The 27725-nt window shown below is 49.2% G+C and overlaps 1 protein-coding gene across 17 annotated transcripts in view; it reads right to left on the reverse strand.

Annotated features, from left to right (window-relative positions):
* The window catches only part of DGKZ (diacylglycerol kinase zeta), a 1700725-nt gene that overhangs the window by 113624 nt on the left and 1559376 nt on the right, over positions 1-27725 (reverse strand). For 15 of the 17 annotated variants that reach the window (XM_069623235.1, XM_069623234.1, XM_069623231.1 and 12 more), the window contains 2 exons: positions 14235-14271; positions 10069-10168 (listed from right to left, as the gene is read on the reverse strand). In XM_069623235.1, the coding sequence (XP_069479336.1) occupies positions 10069-10168; positions 14235-14271 (137 nt within the window). The remainder of the gene's footprint in view (positions 1-10068; positions 10169-14234; positions 14272-27725) is intronic. The other 2 variants (XM_069623229.1, XM_069623228.1) reach the window with 1 other exon arrangement.

Consider the following 27725-nt stretch of genomic DNA (forward strand, 5'->3'; position numbering starts at 1 on the left):
GAGAGCCCACTGCAAAGATCTCATCCGCAGTCGGGCCTCTGGCACCAGAAGAATGCAGGATGCCATGAGGCCGAGCAGCCTCAAGAACTCGAACGCCGGGACACTCTGGGCATGTCAAAACTTGTGTACCATCTGCTGAATGTGAAGAGCCCTCACCTGGGGAGGAAAACACTGCCCCAGTGAAGTGTCGAGCACTGCTCCGATGTACTAGAGCCGCTGAGTTGGCGTCAAGTGGGACTTCAAGTTGAGGGAGAAGCCCAGCTTGTGGAGAGTGGCAGGTGACGGACAGATGATCCAGGACTTGCTCGGGAGAGCTCGCCCTGATCAACCAATCGTCCAGGTAGGGGTAGACGTGAATCCCCCCCTTTCCTGAGGTGCGCTGACACCACTACCATGAGCTTGGTGAAGACCCTCAGGTCAATCCGAACGGCAGGACCCGAAACTGAAAGTGCGAGTCGCCAACCGCGAACCTCAGGTACTTCTTGTGCTTGGGATGGATCGGCACATGAAAGTAAGCGTCCTTGAGGTCGAGAGACACCAACCAGTCCTGAAGTTGAAGGGCCTGGAGGACTTGAGAGAGAGTAACCATCTTGAACTTATCCTTCCTGAGGAGTTTGTTCAAACCGCGCAAGTTCATGATGGGTCTCAATCCCCCGTCTTTCTTCGAAATAAAAAATAAGGGGAATACCATCCCTTGTTCCTCTCCGCTACAGGCACCAGTTCTATGGCGCCTTTCTCCAGCAGGGCTTGTATTTCCTACGCAAGGAGCGGATCCGGACTCTTCAAAGAGATTCCCTGGTGGATTGTCTTGAGGCCTCTGCCAAAAAGGAAGACAGTAGCCGTGGGGTTTGATCTCCAGAACCCACACATCTGAAGTAATGGCACGCCATTCTACAAGATGCTGCGCCAGCCTTCCCTCAACCGGCGAACCATGGGACCTGGCCTTATGACTGAGCTGGAGCAGCTGCGGCATTGCCTGACGGCAAAGAGGCAACTGCCCGAGCAGCCTTGGCACCTCGAGTACCCTGTTTTCTACCTCTGGCACTCCTACGGTGGCCCCTTTGACTTGCAGCTCCTCTTGATTTGCTAAAGGATGAGTAATAACGAAAGGAACCTCCCCTCCATTGCTGTCCCCTAGGACGAAAAGGCGGAGGTTGGCGAACTGCAGCGCTCAACGACTTCGCTGCACCTTTTGAGGTCTGCAACCTCTCAAGGCTCTCGTCAGCCTTGCTGCCAAAACGATGTTCACCATCAAAGGGCATGTTGAGAAGCCAGGCTTGCACATCAGGAGCAAACCCCGACTTCCGCAACCACGCAAACCTGCGTATTACGGTGCTCGCCGCCATGGACCGGCTGGCACAGTCTGCCATGTCCAGACCCGACTGAACGGACTCACACATGGCATCCTTGCCATCCTGTACAATAGCAAGAAAACCATCCCGTTCGTCCCCTTCGGGAACATGTTCAGCCGCTAAAGAAATACAGTTGCACAGAGTGTGCGTGAAACGTGACAAGGCACATACGGAGTTGGCCACCTGAAGAGCCATACCCCCTGAAGAAAACACTTTCGTCGCCCAACCATCAAAACACTTGTTGTCCCCATCAGGAGGAATGGTAGGATACAGCGCCTGCTTTGCCGGGGCCGTAGCCGCCTGCACCACCAAACTCTCCGAAGTGGGGTGCGTGGTCTAGTAGCAGAGGTCGCTACTGGCTGGACGGTATTTTCATGGCAAAGACTTGTTCACTGCCGGGAGACTCTCTGGGGCAGTCCAAGCCGCTGCCACCCTTCTATGCAAGGCCATATGGAATGGCAGTACCGGGTCAGTCGGTGGACCTTGGTCGAGGATATCCGTCGGGTCATTCTGCACAAAATCAACTGGTGGCGCCGACCACCCCAAGTAATCTGTGACCCTCGACATAAGGCGCCGGTACGAGGACTCGGCATGGGTGCCAGGCTCAGGCCTACAGAACTCCACCTCCGGAGAGGTGTCCAGACCACTGGCGTTGTGCAGCGACTCACGCAGGTCCTCAATCTGGCTATGACCAGATATAATGTCGTCTGGTACCGTGTCAGGAACCAATCCATCTTAAGAACCCTCATCCACCTCGGAAATATAATCCAGAGGCTGGAATGTGGGCACTGAATAAGGAAAAAAGACATTTTTTGCCTTGGTCAGACCCTTTCTAGGGGGTTCCACTGTGCCACGGGGTACCTCTGACAGAACAGCCTCGAAAGGCGTTGAGGGAATCTGCGTCGACGTCGAGCGCGGCGCCGACAGCATCGACGGCTTCGACACAGGCCTCGAGGGCGGAGCCTCAAGCGTGTCTCTCGACAGCCTAAGCATCAATGACGTCGAACACTTCCTCGGAGGCGGGGACAGTCCACACAGTCGTCCGTATCGTGGTCCTCACCGAGGCACCAGAGGCAAGCGTTGTGCGAATCCGTTAACGACATCTTGGACCCGCAGTCCCGACATTTCTTAAAACCTGGCCGCAGGGCAGAAGACGACGAAGACATCATACGATACTTCACAAACTAACAGGTTCGAGAAACCGGAAGAACAGAACTCAGAAGAGTGGAGGCGCGCAGAGATCTCCGAAGGGAACACGTTTGCGGAAAAAACAGAACTGAGGCTACGGGTGTCGTGCGTCCTACTTATAACATCCGGTGACGTCGGCTCGACTGAGGCCCTCGAAGACAGCGTATCGACGTCATCGACGCAGAAAGATTTTCCGAAGCAGCACAGCTGTGGCGATTACGGTCTTAGATATGGAATACGTCGGAGGACCCAATCCCCTCGAATGGGCAATTACTGGGTCCGCCAAGGTCGACATGACCCGGTAATTGCCCATTCCATGGGCCCAGTAAAAAATCATTACCGGCGACAGCCGTGCCCTTAATAAGCGCACGGCTACCGCCAGCCTCACAATGAGGCCCAATATGTTTGTGGCTGGGAGGAGGGTGCTCCGGGGGAGGGGGTGCATTAAGGGACTGGAGGCACAGAACCATGCCATCTTAACCAGAGTCAATACGCAACCACCATCAAGGTGGCAGACATAACCAGCCTTAGCTGGAATGTACACGGCTTGGGGAATCCGATCAAACACCAGAAAGTGCCGCTCTATGCTGAGAGACACAAAGCTAAAATCCTGTATTTTAATGAAACGCACACTCTTTCCGCGACTTGTGAGGTGTTTGCCAAGAACTCAGGTGGGGCTCGTTATTACACCTCCTACTCTTCGCAAGCGAGGCAGGTTAGGATTTTAATTCATAGGTCCCTCCCTTTCCAATATAAGCAATCTAAGATCGATCCACTGGGTAGCTATGTCATGGTGTATAGGTTACTTGCTGGGAGGGAGGTTTTGTTGGTAAATATATATGGCCCGAATGTGGATGACCCCATTTTTACACGAATGTAATTGAGGAACTTGCCCGCTATCCATTGATCCCTACATTGTGTGGGGGGACTGCAACACTATCATTGACCTAAACCTTGACCGAGCCTCCCATGCACAGAGGACCCTCTCGCGCTCGACCCAAATAATCAAAGAGGGCATGCTCTCCCTGCGTTTAGTAGATGTCTGGCGAACGTTGCACACGAATACCTGCTCATACGCCTTTTACTCATTGGTTCATGACTCCTCATCCTGCATCGATATGTGGCTTATATCGGATATGCTACATGGCGTAGCCACTGAAACATATACTCCCCCGCACCTACTCCGATCACTTCCCGATTAGCGTTACTCTGTCAATCCCAACTCTTCCCAGGTCACTCAAAAACTGGAGATGTAAGTCACAGGCTTTGCTAGATACTGCTTTTGCATTCACCATTGAAGAGCATGTCAAACAGTTCTTTGAAAAAAATGGTGGTTCTGTGTCCCGGCTGCCCCGGTCTGGGAAGCCTTTAAGGTCTATCTCAGAGGGGTCGCAATGCCTACAGAATTTAGTGTCCTCAAAACGATCCGTCGAAGCATTGAATTGTCTGAAAATGACCTGAAAGTACTGGTACAGGGACTTGCGGTCGATCCTCCCCTACTGCCACTCTTGCGCAGATAAGGGATGCCATAGATACCTTTAAGGCACACGCAGAGAGAGAGGTGAAATTCTTTGAAGCCCCGTAGTTGTTGGCTAGGAGGTATGGGGAGGGTGATCGGGCCGGTAGACTGCTGGCCCGCATAGCACACACCGATGGTGGCAGTTGGTGCATTCCCTATATCACAGACACAGCCGGCAGAGTGGTGCACACGCCTACCGATATCAACGGGGTATTCGCTCAATTTTATGCAGAACTTTACTCTAATAAGGATATATGCACCCAGGAGGCAATCAACGCCTTCTTAAATACTTTACCTCTCAGCCAGCTTTCCTGTGACACTGGCGAACTTCTGGATCTCCTGGTCTCGCTGGCAGAGATTTCTTGTACCATCGAGAGCTTACCATCCGGCAAAGCTTCGGGCACAGATGGCCTCTCGGCCGAACTCTATAAAAGATACAAGGAGACCCTTCCCCCCCCCCCCCCCCCCCACCCGCCCAACTACAGCAGATATGGCAGGAATCTCCAATGTCGGGTGTGCTCCCGGGCAGTATGCAAGAGGCAGTTATCACAGTACTTCTGAAGCCAAACAAGCCGCCAGACCAGCGTAGCTCTTACCACCCCCTCTTGTTAATCAAGACGGACGCAAAACATTTTGCAAAAATACTGGCTACGCGACTGAGGCCGGTCATGCCCTAGAAGGGGTCTGCAACCTTTGGCTCCCAGATGTGTTTGGACTACCATTCCCATCCGGCCTGTACAGCATAGTCAATGTCAGGAGATCATGGGAATGGTAGTCCAAACACATCTGGGAGCCAAAGGTTGCAGACCCCTGCCCCTAGATTATGCACCCCGACCAATCGGGATTCATCCCTGGGATGGCCACAGCACTGAATTTGCAGCCCTTATTTAATATTCTGGCACGCATAGACCCTGGGGCCAGGTGGTGGCCGCCACACTCGACATCCAGAAGGTGTATGACTCAGTCTCTTGGCAATTCATGTATGCTGTGCTTCAAAAATGTGTATTTGGCCCGAGGTTCCTTGAGTCTGTGGGCCTCCTTTACGCCTCACTGGTCGCTAGGGTAAGCACGAACGGGATTGCATCTGAACAATTTCAAATAGAGGGGTTCCCACCAGGGCTGCCCCTTGTCTCCTCTAATATTTGCCATTATCATCGAACTGCTAGCCAATGCGATACGACTTAGACATTCCCACAGAGGGATCATAATAGCGGGTGAACCGCAGATAATCCCTCTCTACGCGGATGACGCGTTACTGTTCATTCCCAATCCTAACATGCACCTGGGTCCCATGATGCAAGACATCTTACACTTCGGAGAGGTCTCTGGCACCCTAATCAATAAGTCAGAGTTTTTTCCCCTTACAGACAACACTCTTCCCACCTTCAGATCTCCTGGGTTTAAAGTGGTCCCAGAGACCATACGCCAGGAGTGATGGTAACGCATTAGACTAACACAATTTTGCTGCATTCATGACTCTCCTGCGTACTAAACTCACATCCTGGTCACCTTTACATATTACAATTGCTGGAAAGATGGCCCTATTGAAAATGATAGTACTCCCCAAACTCCTATATCTTTTCCTTAATGTGTCGCTATGGCCTAGTCGATTATTCTTTCAGGAGCTGGACAGAAAATATTACCAAATTTGTCTGGCCCTCCGGGGCGGTGCGGCTCAAGTGGGACATGCTAACACAGCCATATGAGAAGAGTAAGTTTGCAGCCCCCAACTTCCAGCTGTACTGGATGGCCGAAGACGGGGAGAATTTGTGGCATCCTGGTTTTGTGGAGATGCCCCCCTGCCCACATACTACTCCAAAAACACTTGACGGGTGACAGGGACTTCTGATCACTTGCTCTCTCCACGAAATTCGCAGATGAGTTTGGATTCGACCCCGCCAGTGTCACAGCGCTGGCCTGGCACAAAATATGGATGGTGGCTGGGACCTCGCCCCCTTATCATGAAAACTTCCCTCTGTGGAACTGTATCCCTACACTACCGCAGTTAGACACTGGTTCTTGTCGAGTCTCGGCACAACATGGCTACCACATGGCGGGCTCACTATACCTTGAGGGGAAATTTATCCACCCTGCTGATGTGCTGATCCTGCGGCATGGCCTGACTTCCTGGTTGCAATATTCTGGAAACTATGGAGTTGCTTCCCTGTTGGGCCGAGAATGATTCACTGCTTGGGTTTGTCATTTCTATGCATGTGTGCCGGTGCCGGGTATCGACCTTATTACCAACTGATCGAAGCCCGTACAAGCACTCCACTCTATAATGCATGCACTAGATGGGCGGAGGACCTTGGGTTGGAGATTGGTGATGATCTCTGGGCCGAGATATGTGCGCAGACAACCAGGGTGTCGTATAACTCCCGGTTTGACTGATCCAGCTAAAGGTACTTAACCGATACCACTACACTCCGAGCCGGTTGCACTCGTTCTCCAATGAGGTTACCGGGGCACGCCCGCGCTGTAGGTCTGACGCTAAATATTTCCACATGACCTGGGACTGTCCCATTCTCACCCCTTTTTGGTCGGATTTTTGTGCAATATTATCTGAGATGACCTGTAAACTAAATGAACCCGCCTCACTATTGTGTCTGTTCCATATCCCCGATTCGCCCTCCCCTGGCATGGGTAAACTTGAGAAACTGTGCCTCTTATTAGCGATACTTGTTTCCTTGAGGTGGACGCGCACAGGCCCCCCAACAAGGAGAATTGGCTTAAAGACATAATGTGGGCTACCAATAGGGAGGAACAGTGGGGCTGCATGCAACCTCCCACGTTATGTCCAAAAGACATATGGGCCCAGTAGAAAGCCTACCTCCTACAATCAGTGTCAATATCTAATGTACCCTCCAGAATATAAACCATGTGTATTGTCGCTGATGTTGTCTATCCCCCCAAGGAAATCTAATTACTGTACTTGTGTTATTAATGCCTCCTCAGCGCTTCGCCTCCGAAGTTACCAATATGCTGATACAATGTGATGTATGTTTCCAAGTGTGCCAATAAAGAAAGTTTTTAAAAATAAAAAGGCGTATGTTGAAAAATCATCTAACATTTTTCCGCCTCACATTTCTGACCCCTCACAGTATAAATACCATTTCTTTTTAACAGTGAGCAATCACTCTAAAAAAAGCAGCCAGAAATGGGCCTGGGGATATTGTACACAATTGGGCTTCTGAGAGGGTGTCATTAACTTTAAAGTAAATAATCTTGTAACAGCAGATGACACCAGTGTCCCGTCAACTGCTCACTGCAGCTGTAAGGATCAAGTCTAGCTTTTCAGGGATTTGGATACATGCTAGTAGGGTTTAATCCTGTTAAAACAAGAGTTTTCTTCCATCTGCTAAAAAAATCCTCTTTGGAATTTCCCTTCTTTGTGCATTTGGCTCGGCAAACAAAATCCAAGAATGTGAAACCAAATTCAGCCTACCAACAGACACCCAAAGAATTAGGATGGGCACCTGTAATTTTGTAAGTTACTTCACTACAAACTGATTTGTCAGCCGCTCGAACGCCCAAGACCCTCTTAATTACACCAGGGTGGCACTTCCTGCACACTGCTAACCCGTTCAGATCCGCAATCTACACGACCACCACCTTGCTTGCCAGAAAACCATTACAATAAGGTTATACCACCCTCATACTGTTTAATGATTGTAAGGGTGCAGAAGTGGACGCGGGACACAACGATGGCATGCTTGTTGGCATAAACTTTGATTGAACTCAAAAATAAGGAAGAAGACAATACCTGTCCCTATAACTAAGAAGGGTTTCCCTGCCTCAACAAATCCAAGTATAATGTCAGAATGTCCGTCAAAAGTAAATAGTCCACTGTCCAATGCCCCAAACCTATTTCCGTCCTTCACACTTCAACAGAAGCCTATAACTAGAATGCAGCATGCTTCTAACAGGATAACTACCTTCTTTGGGATATTTCCGGCACTTCATAAATGGTGGGAGAATATTCTTCTTCCTCCAGGCATCAATGGGCTTTTAATGTGGTGTTCCTCGTAGTCAGGGATGAGGTCGGTCTCTCTCCAGACCTTGTCAGCAAAGTTCCAAGTTCCAAAACAAAATTCGGAAGAGGTCTGCGTTCCCCAAGCCTCTCTCAGGCTCTCTTTTCCAATAGTCTTTTCGTAACTTGTGCCAAAGGATCTCTTCCCCCTGACTTCTCGTGTTGTTGTGTGTGTGTCCCAGGCCCCTTTTTCAACTCTGTAAGGCATATTTCTTAAGTATGGTTCACTAACCTGTCAGACATCCATTCGTATGTATAAGTCTCTTTGTTTCTCAAGATTCAGGTCCCCGACCCTTCTTTCAGCTTTGTAATCTCTCTTGACTAGGCCTGGATCACTATCATGCCAGGCCTCTCTTTTAATCTCTTTGGGGTCCTCTTTCACCCCCTCTGTTCTAAACTGGCCTCTCTCTTCGGTCCCACTGGGACGAGGAAGATGCCCCTGCACTTCCTCTCAACCACAGTCTCTGGATTCCCAATGTGCCTTCCTGGCCCCCCCACTGCGTACCTTTGCACTTAGTCCGTGAGGGATCCGGTCCTCAGCAATACCGGTAAGCTTCTTGCAGCTTTCGACGGCTCCACCATGCTGGTTTCGCACCGCAGTCAGGTCTCGCCTGGACCACTCGGCTGGGTTGGATTCTGCCATCGGACACTGGTTTTTCCTACAACAAGGGAGGCCGTGGCTCTTCTTCGCTTTCTTGTTCTAGACGTTCGGGTCTGCAGCGTGCCCTTCCACGCTACTCCGCTCCCTGTGTGAAGCTGCTCTGGTGCTGGACTGACCTCGAGGAGAGTCCATGGTCAGTTTTTATGCCGGATTGTATTTCTAGCTTTCAATAGTTAGCAATTTTGTATCAGTTCCGCATAGGGCTCTTCATTACCCTGCTCTTCCTCAACACAGTACTTTTGGACTCATCCATATTCACTCTTCCTCATCACAGTACTATCTGCCTGATGCACATGTATAAGGAAATTAGTAGAAGAAAGAGGGGATCGAGAGGATGGAGATGTCTGATCCCTAGTGTGTGTTTGGGTGAGAGGTCTTGCTGCAAGATGGTGTGGCTACTGCATTCTCCCTGGACGGTCATAACTTCTCCCATAGAGGGGGTCCCCACCCATGGATCCTCCCACTGAGTACCACCCCCAGGGGTACTCCTGCATAGCGGCCTCATATCACTGTCCCCACGGAATGGGTTCCCCTCCCACGTAAAAGCAACAGCATCGAGGGATTTGTCACAGGATATCATTGGTCAATCAATGGTCTCTGCCACCTGCCACTTGTTCCTATCTCTGCACTAACTGCTCTCTTGTCAAATATACATATACTTCACAATTGTACAAATGTTCTTCATCCTTGCCTGTAACCTGATGTCTTTGCCTGTAACTTGATGTTTTAAGCGCCCATATACCCTTGGTCTGGAGCGCTATACAAATAAATAAACAAACAAACTTACAGATATTATCAGCTTAACCAGCCCATGGCATTGAGGGACTACCAACAATTTCTGGTCAAGGAACAATAACCAAGAAGCATAATCTATCAAGTGCCTAGCATCTTTCAAAATTGCGCAACTATGTCTAAGTTGGAGCAATAAGAATACAACATGACTATCGGAGCACACCACTAGCCCTCACACACTCGAACAATTCCAACCAGGCACTTTCAGGCTACAAAGCTCCCAGTCATGCCCATTCTGATGGCAGATGTGCACTATACAAATTCCAATGTTTTAACATTGCAACTGCATATACAAACTCAACAGTTTGCTTTCTGTAAGCCACATGTCAGATACAGCCATGGCAGTCTTTCAGCTGTGCCAGCCTGAGATTTGTTGAACCCCACCATAGTCTCACAGGGACACCTGACCACAAAAACATGATACAGCACTGCCATCCTCTGATCTGAATAGTTAACGCCTGTGTCCATCACAAGCTCTCTACCACACTACTCATTGATTCTTCTCCACCATCATTGCACCAAGTACCTGTAGATCAGTCTTCATGAGCGACGCTCCTGCTTCCACGATGTAATGGCATATCGTCCGCTGGCGCAGAGCTGCCGCGTGGTGTAAACATGTTTCTCCACTGAAAGAAAAAGGCAGGCTATATAGGAACCCTTCACTGACCACCACCAAGGCCTACATGGGCACATAAGTTGACATACATTTATGAGGGAACAACCCTGCGCTCCAGAGCACCATTCAAACCATACTCAGCACACACTAATATAAAGACCCCAAAAGGAAGAGACAGTGACATTATTAATGCTCTGGGCTATTGTTTGTCCCGATCTGACAAGTGGCAATTGGTCCTCAAAATCTAGGGGCTTTCAAGTAAATCATTCAAGTCCTCTTTCTACAGCTTTGTATTGAACCAATCAAATCAGAGACCATTTGCCACGGAGACTGTCAGTAATTTTTGCTTATGATGCGTCCATTTCCTTTTTAAATTTCAGATCCAGGTAGGTATTTCAGCATCACTGAATGCTTTATTTGCCTTCAAGTATATGATATATGACATTTATAACATGCTTATATACACGTGTTTCGAGGCAAGGGACGGGAAACGAAGGAAGGACAAGACAGCGATCTTACTAGGCCTAGTGACATTGAGATCACGCAAGTGCAGAGGGGAGGGAAGGAGAAAAGTGCCAGGGGAAGGTGACACAGGATCAAAAACAAGTAGTGAGGCCAGCAGGTGGCAGTGCAAGGGTTAAGTGCAGACAACAAGTGTCTGATAAGTGCAGGTAAAGGGACTGTAGGGTTGCAGATTCAGACCCAAGTGCAAGAGTTGCCAGGAGGCAGTGCAGGTGTGCAACTGGGCAGGCAGGGACCTGAGCCGGAAGTTCAGAGGGTAGCCAGGTGGCCAGTGCAGTATCACACAGGAGATCAGTAGGGAAGAGGAAGATAGTAGGCAGAAGCAAAGAGGAAAGTCTTGAGATGCTTCCGGGACCAGAGATGGTTCTGCTTAAATTTAAGAGAGGGCGTTCCAGAGGGAGGCGCCAGCCGAAGAGAGATCTGCCCCCAACTCGTTGCTTGGAAAAGCGCCAGAGCCTCAAGGAGCTGGAGGTGGAGGAGCCAAGAGCGGGAGTAGGAAGATATTTCCAAAGAGAGAGTTGGAGGCATTGCGGTCCCAGACCCCAGAAGGCCTTGTGGAAAATGCAGAGGGTCTTGAACTTGATCCTTGCAGCCACTGGGAGACAATGGAGAGATTTCAGGGCTAGAGAGATACAATCCCTGGGCTTGAGGCCAAGGACAAGTCTCGCAGTCCAGTTCTGGATTTGTTCTAGGGGACGGAGAATAGAGGCAGGCAGATTTAAAAAAGGGGCTGTTGCAGTAGTCAAGCCTAGAACGAGAGGAAAGGAAGAATACCTCTGAGGAGGTGCAGTTGGTAGTTTGACTTCTTAGAGACGTCAGATGTGAGGAGAGAAGGAGTGTGTGGCGTAAAAGATGACCCAGAGGTTCTTTAGCCTTGCAGGTGGGAGCAGGAAGAGGGCCACGGGAGGCCGGCCAGAAAGTGACAGGAAAAAAAGGTGCAGGTGTGCCGATGAGGATCTCCGTTTTACTGGCATTCAGGCAGAGATCATTGGTGGCACACCACTCCTGGATTGCAGACAGACAATCCAGGATGAGAGAAGGAGGAGAGATGGCAGAGGGGAGCCTGAAAGCGGTCTGAGTGTCATTCACATAGCACTGAAAGTTGGAGCAGAGAGCAGCAATGCGGTGGGTGAAAGGTGCCAGGTATTGGTTCAACAACCGGGGAGAAAGGTTAGACCCCTGGGGAACACCACAGGTAGAGAGAGAAGAAGGACCCAAGTTGGACCTGGGAGGGTCGGTCCGAGAGGAAAGAAGTCAGCCAGGCCAGAGCCTGATCCCTGATACCGAAGTTACCACAGGTCCAGTTGAGCAGGATGGCATGGTTGAACGTGTCAAAGGCAGAAGAGAGGTCGAGTAACATGAGGACAGAGGGGAGATTAGCATCAATGTTAGCAGATGTTCACAGATGTTCAGGAGAGCAGTTTCCATGCTTCTGGCTGCTCTAAAGCCAGACTGATGGTCAGAGACAACCAACAGATTCAGTGTGAAGATTAAGCTGGGAGATGGCCAGTTTTTCCAGGGGTTTGCACAGGAAGGAGTGATGGAGATCGGGAGATAGTTAGCCGGAGAGGAGGGGTCAGCAGAGGGTTTCTTAAGAAGAGGGTGCACAAGAGAGTGCTTCAGGGGGGAGGTAAGGTTCCAGTGGTGAAAGAGTGGTTGCAGAAGTCAGCCAAAGCTGGAGCGAGGGTGTCAATGTGGTCCTTGACGGTTTTGGAAAAACAGGGAAGAACCTGTTTCAATGAGGCTTTCATAGATGGGACTGGTCTAGAAACCTCGTCAGGGGTGAAGAGAGGAAAGGCAGAGAAGGGAGAGGGGCGGCCGAAGGGGGGTTGGAGGAAGAGGAGAGAGTGGAGGGAGAAGCAGGAGAGGACGAAAGGGTGAATGGGATTTCCTGGGTTTTAGAGATGAAATGAGAAGCCAGGGCCGTATACAGGGCCTGGGAGGGTACAGGAGAGGTAGAGACTGCAGCAGGATTGGCCAGCTCCTTGCAGATTTTAGAGAGTTCAGCCGAGTTGTTAGATGCCACAGAGAAACAGGCTTGGATGTGAGCTCTCTTGTTAGTGAGGACAGAGCCAGTATTGCCTTTGGAGCAGGCCGCAGGCCAGTTTGGCAGAGGATGTACAAGATGCCAACCATTTCCTCCCAGCCACCCTACACTTGCGTTTAAGGGTGACTAGGTCTGAGTCATACCAGAGTTTCCCTTGGCTTTAGGCTTCATGCGGATCCTCATGACAGGGGCAAGTACATCAAGCATGTCAGAGATAGAAGAGTGGAGCATGGAAAGGGCTGTGTCAGGGTGTGAGTCAGCAAGAGGTGCAGGAGGGGGAGAGAAAGAGGCGACGAAGGCCTCAACGGACACACGCTTCATGGGTCGATTGACAGAGAATGTGGATGGCGGTGTGGGGGTTGGCTTGGCCCTTGGGGTGGAGAGAGAGAGAGAAGAGAAAGTGGTTACTCCAGGAGAGAGGAGTAGTGAGAGGGTTAGAGAGGTGGAGGTCTGTGGAGATCAGAACATCAAGAGTGTGCCCTGCAGAGTGAGTCAGGCCAGAAGGAAGAAGAGAGAGAGAGAGAAAGAGAGAGAGAAAGAGAGAGAGAAAGAGAGAGAGAAAGAGAAAGAGAAAGAGAAAGAGAAAGAGAAAAAGAGAAAGAGAAAGAGAGAGAGCGTCACAAAGGGCGTGAAAGAGTCCTGTGGCAGGACAGGAAGCATCCATGTGGATGTTGAAGTCTCCAAGAAGGAGGAGTTGAGTGGTCGAGGCCAGGAGGGAGGAAGAGAGGTCCGCCCACTCTACGAGGTCAAAGGGCCTTTGATGGGTCCTGAGCAAGTGGGTGGTGACCCCAAACTTCATACTTGCCTGGGCTCTCCTCATTGCCATATTTTCATTTAACCAGTTCATGACCCAACCTGGACCTGTGTGGGAGTCTGATTTTGGGACGTTGTCTTTATTCTGGGAAGAGGGTGCAAAGATCCAACAAATGAGCCTGCTAAGGCGACCTCCCGAATAAGGATACTGAATCTCTAAAAAAGTAATGGCCGAAATATTGTCAGGAAATAACGTTTTTGTAATAAATAAATTAAAAAAAAAGCAATATAGATTACTCCGCAGGAGGAATTTCCCAAGAAACTTAAAACTAAGATACAAGCGCAGAGAAGTAATCCACTTTTTAATAGAGGAAAAGGTATCGATAAAACCAGAGGCAGCAAAGAGTTAGGATTTCATAGTAAATATATGAGGACTAATACCTTGCAGTGAAATGTGGCAGCCCATAAACTCGCCGGGAAAGCTTTCCAAAGAGTAAAGAATCCCATCTCAATGATTGAATAACAGGAGGGGAATGAGACTTTGAAAGCTTGGTGCGCTTCCCATTGAAAGGCACATTGCTTTTTTTATATCTCAGTACTCATGTTGCACTCAGGAAGAGTATGCACTTAGAGGAAGAGGATATATTCAGATGGGAGCAGGTACAGTCGGAAATGGGGGACACTCACAAAGGGGTCACAATCAAAGGTAAGGCCATCAATGAAAAATAGAGACAGACGTTAAGGAGAGACTTACCTCTGTGTCTCCGTCATGTCCAGGATGTCTGGGGGAGCTGAGGAGCAAAAGCACATCAGACAATTAGGGGAAGGGCATAAATGAATAAGAACCTCCCCCATATTACACTCAGTGGTCGAAGTGCATGAAAAGAAGTAGTGGAACTATGTTCTCTGCTGGCCCCCGCTCCCCACAAACCCCATTGCCACGCCACTACTCACCCACAATTCAAAACACCAAACAAACACACCTGCTGTTTAAGGGAACGTTCAGTGCAATGCACTGAACGTGCACGTTTCAACTTCTTCCTACACTTTTATTTTAAAACGAAACCATTCTGGAACGGTTTCTTTTTTAAAATAAAAGTATAGGAACAGTACAACTTTTTTTTTTTTTAAAGTAGAGGAGCACCGCTCCCATCCGCTCATGCCCACTTCGACCACTGATTACACTCACAATCGGGGAGAATGGCTGAGAACCAGGAAACATTAGATAGGGAATAGAAAACAGTATGAAAGAGAGAAGATGACTCAGGGGCAAACAAGAGTGAAAAGAGGGCAAAGGAGAGAAGGGTTAAAGGGAGTGAAATAGGAGCGATTATGATGATTAGAGTTTACGTTTTTTAAGTTTCCACCTAGGGTATGTGTATGTGACGTCTTGAAAAACACTATTTTGAGTGATTTACTTAGGACATTTTCTGGGTAACTCTTTCTGTTTGCACGCTCATGACTTTCCAGGCTAGGTTTTCCCCCTCAAGAACCACTTGATTTCCTCTTCCCTCACTGCTGATGGCTTCCTCCTACTTCTCCACAAAAACACCAAACTAAGGGAAACACTTTCCACCCTTCCATTTCTCCTATCCTCTCCCACGTTGTCCCCTCTCACCTGTTCCCCAAACTCTCCTCTCTATCTCACGCTTCCATCACCTTCCCCACTGAAATTCTCCATGCGCTCCAATTGATCCCTTTGCATCACAAATTCCTAAGGAACTTGTACCCATCACTTACACTCACCTCTCTGCCATATCCTCAATCTAGCTCTCTCAATAGTCCTCATCCTCTCTCTCTCTCTCTCTTCAGGGGAGAAATGGGGCTGGAACAAGATGGTGCGTATTGCTGACAGACTGTTTTGTCCGAGTGCTGTTCGGTGGAGGCCTAAGTGCCAAATCCCCTAGGTTAGCTAGCCCAGCAGTCCCCAAGAACGGCTCCAGAGCCGATGCTCCTCGGTCACCGATGAACAGCTGTAATTTGGATACTTCAGGAGACTTGCGGTAAGCCAGAATGACTGAGGGCAGGACTTAGAGGTCTGTGTAAAATTAGAAAAGTGTTGTTCAATGGACGAACAAAACTTTTCTTATGTGTACCATATTCTGTCAAAGAATGAATGTGGCGTACTGCCAGTGACTTCTCCACTCTAGCATTAAAGAATAAATTAATCTTTTGTGACGCGCTTAATACTGGAGACCAGAATCTAAGCAGGAGACCATGTTCCTGATTTATAGCCTGACCATGACCCCAGTCTGTACCATAGCGCAGACACTGCAAGGGGATTCTCCTCGCAAAGCTTTACATTTGCATTAATAAAAAGTGGCTTGATACTCTCATGCTAGTGCTAGGTCGGCCTTATCTGTGAAAAAGTCTGCGTTGCTGGAAGAACCCAGAAAACGGCCAGAAATCATCCCCATGATCTCCAAAAATGGAGTGTATTGTGTTGAAGAATGAAGTTCTCGACTCAGGAACAAATTACTTTTCTATTGTTGGCGCCGCTATCAACCTCGACGTTGATGGTATTGGGGTGGACGGTGTCAAACACATCGGCACCGCAAGCGGTTTGGAAGGCATCCTCGATATATCGATGGTCAGCATTGGCCCAGAGGACACGGAACCTAACAGTCTCCTTGTCGCCAGAGGTAGCGGGCGCAGCTGGAACTGACATGGTCTGCTGCTACAAGGGTTGACCCATTCCCGCAGTGACCACCTTCATCATGTCGATCATCTGCTCTTTGAAGGTTTCCCACTCGGCTCTGGTAGTACCGTCGCCAGAGCGGGGCTTACCTCTTTCCATAGACAAATCAGAGTTGTGCCGACGATGTTGACGATTTCTTTTTGTGGGAAGAGGACGATGAGGAATGACTCCTGGAGTCCAACCTCTTTTTGGCTCTTTAATGATGCCCGTCCTCTTTCTCCGGTGTGACCGGACGACCTTGTGGAAGCTCCATCCGGCAGACTTTCAAAGTAACGGCCCGCTCCCTCAAGGATTTTGGGTTCATGTTTTGACACGACCCACAGTCCATGGTTGCGTGGTAGGCAACTAGGAACCAAACACAAATACTTTGTGGTTGGTCAAAGACAGTTTTGAGTTGCAGCTCTTGAAGCCTAATGGTTTTGTAGCTGACATCACAGTCGAACAAATGTACAATTCTCGACCAAAAAGCGAATTTGCCGTATGAAAAAACTCATGAGAAGAGCCGTTCCTCGAGCAGCGTGCTGGGCGCACGGAAAAAAAGAACTGAGGCAAGGGGGCAAAGTGATGCAGTAGATATACGGCGACCAACGTCACGTCCTGGTTTGACGACCGGCACATGGATGGATGGATGGACGGCCGAGTTGAAATGCACTACGCCCCTTGTAGAAAAGTTTTCAGAGCAGCTGACGCTGGAAGGGATATCTATCTGATGAGGAATCTGTGGGAGAAAAGCAATCCAGTGTGTATAAAGGTGAATGTTCTTGGTAATAGATAGTAAGGACATCGAGAGGTCAAATTAGTAGAGTAAAATTGAAAAAGCCTGGCACTTTGATGTCAAACAGGTTATCATTAAGAGTTTGGTCCAGGGGTGGACTGGGAACTAAAAGAGGCCCTGGAAATAATTACTGGGGACCAAAAGAGGCCCTGGAAATAAAGTTCAAAGTGGCCCCATATGACACATTTTCAGCAAGCCCAATGCTTTTCCTATGAGAAAATTTGGAAATGCCACACAAAAGAGGCCCAGGGTGCAGAGGCCCACCGGGAAATCTCCAGAGTTCCCTATAGGCCAGTCCACCCCTGGTTTGGTCTGTGTCATGTTATGCTAGGCTTGATTTTATTTCACTGTGAGACAGCCTACTCCCAAGTAAGGCACCACCTACTCCCAAGTAAGGCACCACCGAATCAAAGTATAGTAATGTGTAGCCTTCTACAGTGAGAAAATATAGCCAGAGCACCCTAGGGAGGCTGTGTTTATAAGGCTGTGCGAAAAAGTGAAAGGTAGTTGTGCGATAAACATTACCTATGAATGGCCAAGAAAATGGCTCAGTGCTTTTGGAGAAAAACATTGGTTAAAACTGCTGAAATAATATAGCAACAAAATAAAAAGAGAAAATGGGGGCAAGTGCATTTCTGGGAGTATATTGGGCACCAATGCAGTAATGCTTTCTATGTCACTTTAGCACTATGGACAGTGGAGGAAGAACAGCAATCTATCTCATTTGCCAAAAAGGAGCAGCGTATATATTCAATGACAACCATAGTTTCAGATCTTCAAAGGGAAAGGGTGGCGGCTGAATGATGAAGGTGCACAATTTGTGTATGGTACAGAAGAATAATGTACCTTATTGGGGCCAGTGTTACACAACTCATGCCCAGCACTACTGGGCAATAGCCCTCTTTGTAGATGCCAGGGTCGTTTTCATGGGGCACTGGACTTAGAAGTCTGTTCAGGTGGCGTGGGCACACCAGGACGGATGGGCATTTCATGTGTGGATCTGCGGTCAAGTACTAAAGCTGCGTGGAGGAGTACTTGTAACTGTGTGGCCCGAGCACAAAGCAGTTAGGAGTGGATGCAGTGTCGCAAACCTTCTCAGGTGCTACAGGGCAGATCTTGAGGAGAAGCCAAGCGTTCCTTAGCCAGGCTGAGTTCTTATCCTTGAGTGCTTAGTTAGCTTAGTCCCAGTGGGGTAAATGAGGGATCCTGCCAGGCAGAGTATTCACCCATTGCTTACCACTGGGTGCCCTTGCTGGCTTTTGGCTGTTCCGCTGCACAGATCTCCTGAGCTTTTCCTCTTCAGGGTCTGGCTCTATATGGCTTTCTGTGGACAGGTCGGCAGCAAGCAGCGATGGAGCTTGGCAGCAGAACTTTAGATTGCTAACTTGTCACTTATTCAATGGGGCGGGCAGACAGGCACCATCAGGCCTCATCAAGGAGGGGAGAGTTCCTTTGTGTACTTTGGGAACTGAGCATCTAAGCAGGCATCAAATGCTGCTGATCCAAGATGTTATTAGCTCTCCAGTGATGTTCAAAGCACTTATTCAAAGCTCCCGTCGTTGCAGGTGTGTTTTGGGGCTGTGACCACAGCTCTGGTCACATTTGTTTTTTAAAATCAAAGATCCCTCCCACATCGGGTCAAATCATACACAAACATTGTAAGAAAACCCACTGAAGCTCTTAGTTGAGAAAAGGAATGTGTATTCAGTCAAACATGTTGGGGCCTTCTAGACAGAGAAATACAACTTTAAGTAGGGTTGTGTCTGGCTTCCTGTAGGAAAGAGGGTGTTTCTCTCCTTACAAGATGGTGTGGTGGCACACATCCGACTGTTAGAGGTACCTGCATTTTAGACAATTGTAGAGTAGGCATTTACCCCAGAGTATGGGCACCAAGGCTGAACTCCACAAATTAGTACACCTCCACCAACCAAGTCACGGCCACCCAGCCACACATGCAAGGGTATGCATCTGCAATAAGGGAACATTTCTGGTGATGTTTTGTCTATGGATTTTCCTCCCACACATTCCTCATCTGGAAAGATATAATCCTGCGCAAGTTCTGAGAAACTTTTACCATGGGGCATAGTGTATCTCCATGTTGTACAACGCAAGAGACCACGCATGTGGCAGCAGTGCAAAATACAAGACCACAGACAACTCCGACAATCAGCTCCCTCTGTATAAATACAGCACACTATGCACCATTATCTCAACTTTACTCCCCCCCTCGATCCCCCCCACCCTCATGGTCAGAAGCGGAGAGAAACTCTGTAAAGGGAGATTTCGAGCAACAAGCTGTGAATATTTTAAACAAATCAGTGCATAAATCGCAAATCTTCCGATGTCTAAATGTCTAGGCAATAAATCAGCTTCACATAACACTTTTGTTTTGCTTTCATAAGAGGGGCAGACTGGGAGGGCGGTGAGGAATGTGTGTGAGGAGAATCCATAGAAACGCACATTACTGGCAAGTAATTCCCCCTTGTATTGGATTGCATCCTCCCAATCCTATGGTGGAATATGCTCCACACTCCAACGGTACCCCTCTGCCACCTTTCCTGTAACATTCTGCGATACAAAGCACTAACCAGCATGAAAGAGTTTGCTTTGTTCTATTCCTACTCACCGGGCCTCAGAACAAGCTGGTCATTCCTATAGAAAAAAGTAATTCTAGCAACAACGAAACTTCAAGCTCTCTTTGGGGTCTAATATGTGTAACCTATTCTCCTCCTAAGAAGGATGAGACTGGGGGAAAAAAAAGGAAGTGGAATTTCTAATTAACATGAAAGTTTGAAATGACCTTTGGAAAAAAGGTTTACTCAAGGAGAGACTTTTCTTTGAAAATGTAAGTTAAGGAAGCTTACAAGAAAGCTCCTGCATCACACTTGCACACCTAGCAGACATGATGCTACCTAAAAGGAGAAATTACTTACTGTAACGTTCTTTCTATGGATTCTTCTCCCGCAGATTCCTAATCTGATAGATATCCTCACCGAGCTATACTGCACAGAAATCTTTTCGACAGCGGGCGTAGTGGTCCTTGACCCGGCTGTCGATCGTCGATCCTTCTTGCTCAGTGCTCGATCATTAGCTCTGGACATGATGTGGGCATCTTATATATACCATGTCACTACTCTCCATACCTCAGTTCTCCCTTTTTTCCCCTGTGCTTGAACGCTGCAGAGGAAAAGGATGGGAGACGAGGCTAACCAGCCAGTAAAAAACCTGACAATGGGAAACATCACAAAAAGGGTGAAACTCCAAGAATGAGAGAAAAAGGGAAGTATTTTTTTTTGTGGAAAGGCAAGCTACTAGACAGATAGGGGCAGTCACCTCAGAGCCATCACCAGGTGTCCCTTCGCTTAGACAGATTTCTGAGCGAGGGTGGATGGGAGGAACGATGAGGAAGCTGCAGGAGAAGAATCCATAGAAAGAACATTATGGCAATTTCTCCTTCAATGGGCTCCCCAAGCAGTTAGGACCACGGAGAGATACAGTAGCATAGTTTTCAGAACTGCCTTACCAAAACGTGCAACAGCCCCATAGTGTCTGGTAAACGTGTGCAAGGATGACCATGTGGCCGCACGATTGATGTGCCTAATTGGAACTCCCCTCTGCAAGGCCGTAAAAGTCGAGACTCTTCTCGTCGAGTGTGTCCTGATGCCGGAAGGAAGCACCTTGCCTGCAGACTGGTAACATTCTGCAATGCAAAGAATAATCCAACAAGACGGTCTGCTTCATTACAGCAAGACCTTTACGGGACAAAGACTGGGCCATGAACAGTTGTTCAGATCTTTGGAAATCAGCCGTCCTAGCGGCAAAAGCGCAATGCTCTTTTGGGATCTAAGCAGTGGGACCGCTCCTCCTCTTTAGAGGGGTGAGGATGTAAAGACTGGAGGGGAATGTCTGTACTTCTGCTCTCTACATGGTAGAGGAGAGGCAAAGAGGACCCCAGCCAAGATTCTCTATTATTGGTACATGGTCGAACAATCAAGGCCTAGCTTCTCAGGAGGTGATGCAGGCTGGTTCTAAAGTACAGTGTAGTTCCCAAGCCCCCACAAAGGAATGTCCACACACTATTAGTTAAAACACAGTCTTTATATAATTAATGTTCAAGGTTATGTACAATATCACGTTAACTCACTTTGTACTCGGTTATCTACAAATGGCAAATATACAGTTCTACGTGGTACCACTCTTACTATTAGATGTCCTTAAAGTGCATCAACTGTACGGTTAAATGTCACACAAATCAGTTCGTAAAGGAAACCAACAATAGATATAAGAGGAAAGCAGTTGGTTAGAACAATAGGCAGAATACTGGCCCTGCTACCTAGACACAGCTCTGTGTGGATATCCCCCCCATCTAGGCAACCTGTAAAGAAAAGATATATCACAAGCCCAGTCCATATATTGTTCACAAGAGTCTTTCCAATAGTTCAGCAACCCCAAAGTACCTGGTGTTGTAGAGTTCCTCGTCGGGAAATCGATGGCCCTTCTTGAGTGCACTCCCTTTAAGGCAGGAGCCACGGGTCGTCGAGCCTCCGGCGATGAACAGGGTGAACTACGGCGGTGAAGTGGCAGCTTCGATCCTAGTGGTGCTCGTCGGCGACGGAGAGTAGACGTCCTGCAAGGATGAGGCGTGCGTGGCACCTCGATGTCGATAGTTTAGGACCGCAAAGAGTTTGAAGAACTGTGGCCCAGCAAGGGCGTCGAGTAGTCGGCGTCTCTGTGTTCTTTAGGTGGCGGGAAACCCACCGTCGGATGCTCCTCGGCGTGTCGACGGCCTGGCCGTCTCTAGCGGGGTAAGGAGGGCAGCGGTGCGGACAAGCACGTCCGTGAACTGAAAGTTCTTAGGCAACGGGAGCATGCGGCCCAGTCGTCGACGGTGGTGGACAGTGTCCGGGCACTTCTCCTTGTGATTCCGCGGTGGTCCCCGTCTCCGGTCGGCAGCCTGTCGTAGGTCTACCAGGGAGCTTTGGCAAAGATCAGCTGGTGCACGATGGTCCCTCGTAGCTCGGGAAGAGTGCGCCTTACCAGGTCCTCTCTGGGTCAGTGCTTGGGGACACAGCAACTTTCAGATTGATGAAGCAACAGCAATTCTTCTCTTCCAGCAGGGCTTCAAGGTTAAGCTTCAGTTTCAACTCCAGTTTCTCTTCAGCTTCTGAACACGAATTCTAGCAGTGAGAGGCCCCCAGATATACTAGTTGATCTCCCATTCATTCTGCTGGGTCACACTCAGGCAACCAATCGGTCAAAAGGGCATTCATGCAGGCAGGCATCCAATCAGGTGCATAGTGCATTCAGGCCATTCACTTCTCTCCAGACACTCACAACAATTTATGTGTATTGGCACAAGTACCCAGCCATTCAACACTCCACACTGCATTCATACCAGTTTCGGGCAGGGCTGTCTCAGTCATTGTGTCAAACACCAGATACTAGACATCCACAACACAGAATGCGCATTCGTCACACACTCCATTCACCCAGGTCCCACCCACAGGGTGTACCAGCAACATACAGTCACTGGGAAGGCTCCAGTCAGTCTGGCCTGGACTTACAACACCATATATGGAACTTCCACCCAACAGCCAGTCAGGGGGAAGGGACAGAGTCAGGGCTTCCCAGGACTTTGGGAAAACAAGGTAACAAGCAATGGAAAGCAAGAGGCCACAGGGGCCATCTTATTTCCTATAGGGAATCAACTGATTCCAATGGCAGGGCCTGGGTATCCCAAAATGGAGGATACTCAGAGCACTTGTCAAATTCAGCATGGAGCTGCCACCAGCACATACCCTGCTCTGTGGGCCACACACAGGTGCCCAAAAACATACACTAGGGGCACAGGGGTGTACCCCCACCCATGGGTGCCATAAGGGTATCCCATGGGTCTGTACACCAAACCAAAAAAGAGAACTGCACCGCCAGGAGTCCCACATGAACTCCTGCACGGAAAACACAACAGAACACACGATAAAAGGCAGTAAAAGACATGGATACGGAAGCCCTGTTCCTTCGTTGCATTTCCAGCATCACAGAGGTGGAGGGTAGAAAACTGGTAAATCTATGAACCAAGAAAGGTGGAACTCAGAAACCACTTTCGGAAGAAAGCCAGGCCTTACTTTCAGGAAAATCTTTTTTCACAAGGCCTGCAGCTCTCCAACTCTCCTGGCTGATGTGATTGCAACCAAAAAGGCTGTTTGAGGATAACAGTCTCAAAGAACAGGAATGCATCGGCTCAAATGGAGCAGCCATCAAAAATGTCAGAACTAAATTTAGATACCAACCTGGAACAACAAAAGGAGTCAGCAGAAACGTATTCACAAGGACCTTCAGGAATTGGGCCATAACCAGGATCATAAAGAAGGAACCTTGACCGGGGACCTTTTGAACATAGACAAGGCCGCCAAATATCCTTTGACTGTGGTAAACTGAAGGCCTGCTGAAGCCAGTGACGGAAGGAACTCCATCACCCTAGTGGTGGGACAAGAGATGGGATCGAGCTTGTGTTCCCTGCACCACGTCTCAAATCTTCTCCACCTACATGCATACAGAGATCTGATAGACTGCGTCCAGCCAGCAACTCCTAGAGTACCTCCTATGAGAGATCCCAGTCGTCATACCTCACCCTCTCAAGAGCCACGTATGTAGGTTGAGATACTCCAGGTTCGGGTGAAGTACCCGACCTTACGACTGGCCAAGGCAAACTGAGGCGGTAGGATGGTCAGATGCAAGAGGTCCTAGTACCAAGTTCTCCTCGTCCAGTCTGGGGCGATCAAGATTATGGTTGCTCAAAACCTCTTCAAGGAGAGGGAAGGTCCAATCCACCAGAAACGCATCCCCCAGTGTGCCTTTCGGCTGGGAATTTCCTCAAGCAAAACTGTCTGCACTTCCTGTTGGACTCTATGGCAAACAGATCAACTGCTGAGTTACCCCAGAGAAAGAAGACGTTTTCCAGGACTTCCTGGCACACTTCCCACTCGTGTGAGACCGTGCTATGCCTGCTCAGAGCATCCGCCAAGCCGTTCTCTCTCCCAGCCAGATGAATTGCCCAAGAACGAGATCTGGTTCTCCAGCAATCAGAACCACAGCTGCATCGCCTCTCTGCAGGAGGGGAGAGAGTGCACGCCACCCTACTTGCTCAGTTAGGGCATGGCAACTGTGTCGTCCACCAGAATCAAGACACGTTTCCCCTTGAGAGACCAGGCGAAAGCCCTCAGGGCTAACCTGATGGTTCGCAACTCCAGCCCGTTGATGTGCCACCTGGCTTCCATTGCTGACCAAAGGCCATTCTCACCTGCAAGTCCTCGAAGTGAGCGCCCCAACCCTTCAGAGACGCATCCGTGACCACTCAAGCCTGAGGCCAAGGAGGCCAGAAGGGTTCCCTTGGTGGCGAGGGCGGTCTGCCAGATTTTCTTACAAATGGCAGACAATAACCCCACTGAATGAGCTGAAGAGCCCAGGCATCGGAAGTAATTCCCTGCCACTGGAGCAAATGCTCAGTCAATGTCCTCCAACCGGTCTGCTGTGAGAGGGGAAAATCAAAGCGGCTTCGGAGGCTGGGTCGCCCCCGCCACTGCCTGTTGACCTCTAGAAGCCCCTCTTCTGCCCCTTCTGGAGAACGAGAAATTCTTCTTCCCTTGCATGGCGTGGGAGCTGCGCTTTCCTGCCATAAGGAGCATATCTCCTGCAGCCCCGTGCCCTAGAGGCGAAGCTATATGCAGGTTTGGCCGGCTGCGCAGCTAGGCCTAAGTATTTAGCAGCTATTTTGAATTCCTTCCATTTTTCTAGGGAATCGTCGGCTTTCTGGCCAATTAGAAGATCGCCCTCGAAGGGCATGTCCAGAAGCTTGACTTGGACACTAGGCGAAAAACTAGAGGTTTTTAAATATGCCCGTCTTCTTAGTGTTATGGCTGATGTCATAGATCGGCCCACAGTCGGCGATGTCCAGGGCCCGTTTGCTGAAATTGTCTGGCCACCTCTTTCCCATCCTCAGCCAGATGTAGGAAGTCCTTGCGCATTTCTCCTTCTGGGACATACTAAGCAGCATTTTCAACTGCTGTCCATAGACCGAAGGAGTACTTGGCAAAAGTGCTTGCCACATTTGTAGCTTTTAGGGCCATGCTACTTGAAGTGAATGCTTTCTTTGCTAAGGCATCTACTTTTTTTGCTTCCCTGTCGGGAGGCAGAGTGGACGTAGAAGATGCAGGTCTAGAAGAGATAGTAGCCGCCTGCATAACGAGCCCCTCCGGAGAAGGTTGAGAGGAGAGGTATGAACGGTCTCCTCTAGCAGGCCTGTATTTCCCGGAAATGGTGGAGCCGACGGGTGGAATGGAACAAGTATTTTGCCACAGAATTGTTAAAGGATCGGCAATGGCCGGTTTAAAGGGCATATTACGTTCAATGGTGATTCCTTTATCTAAAATGTCAGTAAGTTCATAACCCTGTACAGGCGCCACAGATGAATGCAATCCCAGGGTGTCAACCATTTCTACTAAAGCCCTGAATTTAGAAGTATTATGAATATAGGGCTGGAATTGCTGAAATTCGAGTTCTGGAGAGGTGTCCAGACTACAGGTGTCCTGGAGGTCTTGAGCCAGTTGTAAAAGTTGATTCTGGTCGTCAAAATAATCAACCACTCCTGAACCAAAGTAAATGGGGTCGATATCCCCCTAGTCATCAGCGTCATTACTGCCGAAGATGCCTGCCATAGTATCGAAAAATTCAGACCGAGGTTGTGGGGTGAATATTTTCTACACAACCGTCAACGTCGAGAGTTTGTCTCTCGGCACCGATATGGTGGATGTCGGTGTCGATCGGCAGAGACGCCATAGCGTCTACATCCTTGGATGAGTGGGGTTGATCCGGCCTGGATCTCTTTTGGTGTCGAAAGAGATATCGGAGCCGACATTGTCGGTACCGGGGCAATCAAGGGGTCAGGTATACTGAGCGCCGCTCTTGGCTCCGAAGTGCGCTGCGTGGGGGGATAGCCGCGCCAACTGCAGCATGCTTTTTGAACATGTCAAGCATCAAGGATTTGAAATACTCCCACTCTTGGCGGGTGGTAGGCCCAGCTGAGGGCTTACCTTTATCTGTAGATGACTACGAGTCCCGACGGTGGCGATGTCGCCTTTTCTTCTTTCGGGACAAGGACAAGTGGCTCCTTGAGTGGGACTGTATCTTCTGCCTAGGTTCTTTCTCGGGGGTGTGCCTCTCAGTTTCGGCCTGCGAAGACCAAACCGTTGACCTTGCCGGTGATTTTGAAGGCAGTCGACTCAGATCGAGTTTTGCAGCTCACAACGGACACCTGTAAGTCCCGTGACCCGTGCCAAGGCAACAGAGACAACTCATGTGGGTCAGTGATGGACATCTTGGTGACACAATCGGAACACCGTTTGAAACCGGATACCTGAGCGACCGACATCTCGCATCGAGGATGTGAAAAAAGTACATGTTTTCGGACAAAAACTTTGAGTGAGTCGAAGACTCAGTGTTCCTAAGCAGCTTGTTAGCGTGCAGAAAAAAGGAACCGAGATTGGGGCGTAGTGACGTGGTATTTATACGACGCCAGACGTCACGTCCGGAGCCAACGACCAGATGCCGAGCAAGACGGATCGATGGTCAACGGCCACCTCAAGGTCCACGTCGAGGTCCACTACACCCCCTGTAGAACATTTTCCGAATCAGCAAAGCTGGAGGGAATATCTATCAGATGAGGAATCTGCGGGAGAAAGGCAATCCATTGAAAGAAACGCTCCCTCGAAAGGCATGTCCAGTAGCCTATTCTGGACGTTTGGGGAGAAACCAGAGGTTTTGAGATAGGCTTGCCTCCTCAAGAATACTGACGACCCCATTGAACGTCCAAAGCAGTCGGCCACATCCAGGCCTGTTTGCAACTACAGGTTGGCTACTTCCTTCCCATCTTCCAATAGCTGTGTAAACCCATCCAGCATTTCACCTTCGGGGATATATTGTGCTGCCTGATCCACAGCTTTCGATAAACCAAAGAATTATCGTGGGAGTCCACAGGCCATATTGGTGGCTTTCAGTGCCAAGCTAGCAGAAGTAAATGCCTCCTTTGTCCTTGCGTCCAACCTTTTACCTTCCCTGTCCAGAGGCAGATTAGATGTGGAGGCTACAGGCCTGGTGGAGATTTTGGCTGCCTGCACAACAAGCCTATTCGGAGAGGGGTGAGAAGCCAGAAACAATGATCTCCTCTTGCCGGCCTGTACTTCCCCGTAAAGGTAGAGTTGACTGGGGGAATGGAGCAGGTATGTTGTCACAAGAAAGCCATGGGGTCTACAATTGCCGGATTAAGTGGCATGTTATGTCACAGCACCTTCATCTAATATGTCTGTCAATTCGTAGCCCTGAACAGGCACTGAAGAGAACTTCAAACCTAGGGTGCCTACTACCCTTTCCACCAAGGCCCTAAACTTAGCATGGGTGAGAGTGTAGGGTTGACCCTGCTGAAGTTACACATTTGGAGACGTGTCCAGGCCGCTGGCATCATGTAATCCTTGGGCTAATGCCAACAGGTCTGCCTGTTAGCCGAAAAAAATAAAATCAACGCCTCCCGACCCTATGTATATGGGGTCTATGTCTCCTTGATCATCACCCTGGACGGCGCTGAAAAAAAATCAACGCCACGGATTTGAAGAATCCGGACCTGGAGAGAGGCGCAAAGGATTCGTCGCCGATAGGTCGGCACCGAAGGCTTCTCTCTCGAAGTCGACCGAAAATCCATCGCACCGATTGGGGTTTGGACA

The sequence above is a fragment of the Ambystoma mexicanum genome, chromosome 11 (genome assembly GCF_040938575.1).
Source record: "Ambystoma mexicanum isolate Mex_15411 chromosome 11, UKY_AmexF1_1, whole genome shotgun sequence".
In the NCBI taxonomy this organism is placed as follows: Eukaryota; Metazoa; Chordata; class Amphibia; order Caudata; family Ambystomatidae; genus Ambystoma; species Ambystoma mexicanum.